At 38.2% G+C, this 2,440-nt stretch overlaps 1 protein-coding gene across 1 annotated transcript; it reads right to left on the minus strand.

Moving 5' to 3' along the window:
* Positions 1–1,157: 1,157 nt before the first annotated feature.
* On the minus strand, positions 1,158–2,003 carry LOC110258685 (olfactory receptor 7E24-like). The gene is given in 2 exon segments (XM_021081960.1): positions 1,158–1,333; positions 1,336–2,003. Coding segments are annotated over 2 exon segments (774 nt in total). The 5' UTR covers positions 1,934–2,003.
* Positions 2,004–2,440: the final 437 nt, after the last annotated feature.

A 2,440-nucleotide genomic window follows, 5' to 3' on the forward strand; every position in this document is an offset into this window, starting at 1 on the left:
ATCAGAATCTCTGGTGTAAAGACACAGTTGTCAGTATTTTCATTCTTTCCAGATAATTTGAATAAAACCCATGGCTAAGAAAGTGTAACAAGTATCATGACAGATATCCTCCACACATAGAATTAATAAATGGAAATTACTATGATAAATACACAGGAGCTGTGGAAAAGATGTACATTTAATCTATTTATCTATCTATCTATCTATCTATCTATCTATCTATCTATCTATCTATATCTATCTGAGTTGTTCATCATTCTAGGATTCTTGGTCCACCAATGTTAAACTCTAAATGATAACCACTAGGGAAAACAGTGTGGAAACTTCTCAAAAAGCTAAAAATAGAATTACAATTTGATGCAGGAATTCCACTCCTGGGTATCTATCCAGAGGAAACCATGACTCGAAAAGATACATTTACTCCAATGTTTCATTGCAGCACTATATACAATAGCCAAGACGTGGAAGCAACCTAAATGTCCATTGACAGAGGAGTGGATAAAGAAGATGTGGTACATATATACAATGGAGTACTACTCAGCCATTGAAAGAAATAATGGCATTTGCAGCAACATGGATGGACTTAGAAATCATCATGCTAAGTGAAGTTAGTCAGACAGTGAGACAACATCATATACTATCACTTACAGTTGAATCTAAAAAAAGATACAATGAACTTCTTTGCAGAACAGATACTGACTACAGACTTTGAAAAAATTATTGTTTCCAAAGGAGACTGGGTGAGGGCGGTGGGGATGGACTGGGGGTTTGGGATGGTAATGCTATAATATTTGTGATGTTGGTTGTGTAACTATAAATGTAATAAAATTTATTGAATTACAGGTTAAAAATAGAAAATAAATCATAAATTAGCCTTAGATGTAATAATATTAAATCATGCAGAGATTATTATATAAAAAGTATCCAGGAAAACTCCCCAAGTCTATTTAAAGACATAAAAAAGCAGCAATATTCAGATGTTAAGCAAGGAGAAGAGTGAAGGTCATAAGAGCTACAAAGAGGATGTGATGAGAGAGGTAGGATATTCAAGTCTACATGTTTAATTTTGCTTCATTTTCTAACCTATGCTCAAAATGGGTGGCCCAGGTTTGTTTGGCTGAGGAACCTCCTCATGGCCCTTTTCATGTCTCTGTTTCTCAGACTGTAGATGAAGGGTTTAGCATTGGGGTGACCACAGTGTACATCACCGAGGCCATTGCATCATTCCTGGGGGAAAGTGAGATGGCTGAGCTGAGGTACAACCCAATACCTGTTCCATAAAATAAGCAAACAACTGCCAGGTGAGAACCACAGGTGGAGAAGGCTTTATACCCCCACCTGATGAGGGAACTCTCAGAATGGAGGAAAGAATTTGATAGTAAGAGAAAAAGATGGCTGAAAAAGGAATAGCACCAAAAATGGCACCACTAAAATATGTGACAATGTTATTGGTGAAAATGTCCAAACAGGCTAGATTGAAGAGGTGAGAAGGGTCACAGAAGAAATTTGAAATTTCCACATCCTTAAAGCAGTTAACTTGTAACACAATCAAATTGTGCAGTTGGGAGTCCAAAAGGCTGACCAAAAAAGACAGCAAAACTAAGAAGCAACAGAAGCGTGGGTTCATGATGACTGGGTAGTGCAGTGGGTGACAGATGGCCACAAACCTGTCATAGGCCATCACAGTCAGAAGAGTACCATCCATACATCCAAAAAGTATGAAAAAAGACATCTGAGTTAAGCAGCCCACATAGGAGATGACTCTGGTGTGAGTTTGGATGTTCACAATCATCTTGGAGACTGTGGTGGAGATGAAGCCCATGTCAGCCAAGGACAGGTTGCAGAGGAAGAAGTACATGGGGGTGTGGAGGTGGGAGTCAGAGGCAACAGCCAAGATGATGAGCAGGTTCCCCAATGTGGTGACCAGGTACATGGACAGGAACAGGACAAAGAGGAGGGGCTGCAGTTCTGGATCATTTGAGATTCCCAGGAGGAAGAATTCTGAGACACTACTTAGATTTCCAGGTCTATGTACCTTGGACACCTTTTTAAAAAGAAAAGAGGGTGGGTAATAATGAAACAAGTAAGGGGGAATGTAGAACCCTATCCATATTTTGGATATAAGCAATTCATTTGAAAGGTTATACACCTCAGTACCTTCAGCAATATTTCTCAGCATGACAATTTTTTTCTGCTTAGATTTGTTTTCTCATTGATTCTCGTGTCAGTCATCTCTTTCTATTCTCTCTGACTTTATAAAATACTGAAGAGTAAAAGGGAGCAAGGACATTAGATATGCTTCATCCGTGATCTCAGTGAACCACATCTTATTTCTTTAGAAAAAGGATACAATAAGACTTTCCCTTCCTCCTGAAGAAAAAAATATAATTTGAATTTAAAGACATCAATATACCACATCTTCTGATTCCAATCATCTGTT

Source organism: Sus scrofa, unplaced genomic scaffold (assembly GCF_000003025.6).
Source record: "Sus scrofa isolate TJ Tabasco breed Duroc unplaced genomic scaffold, Sscrofa11.1 Contig280, whole genome shotgun sequence".
NCBI lineage: Eukaryota > Metazoa > Chordata > Mammalia > Artiodactyla > Suidae > Sus > Sus scrofa.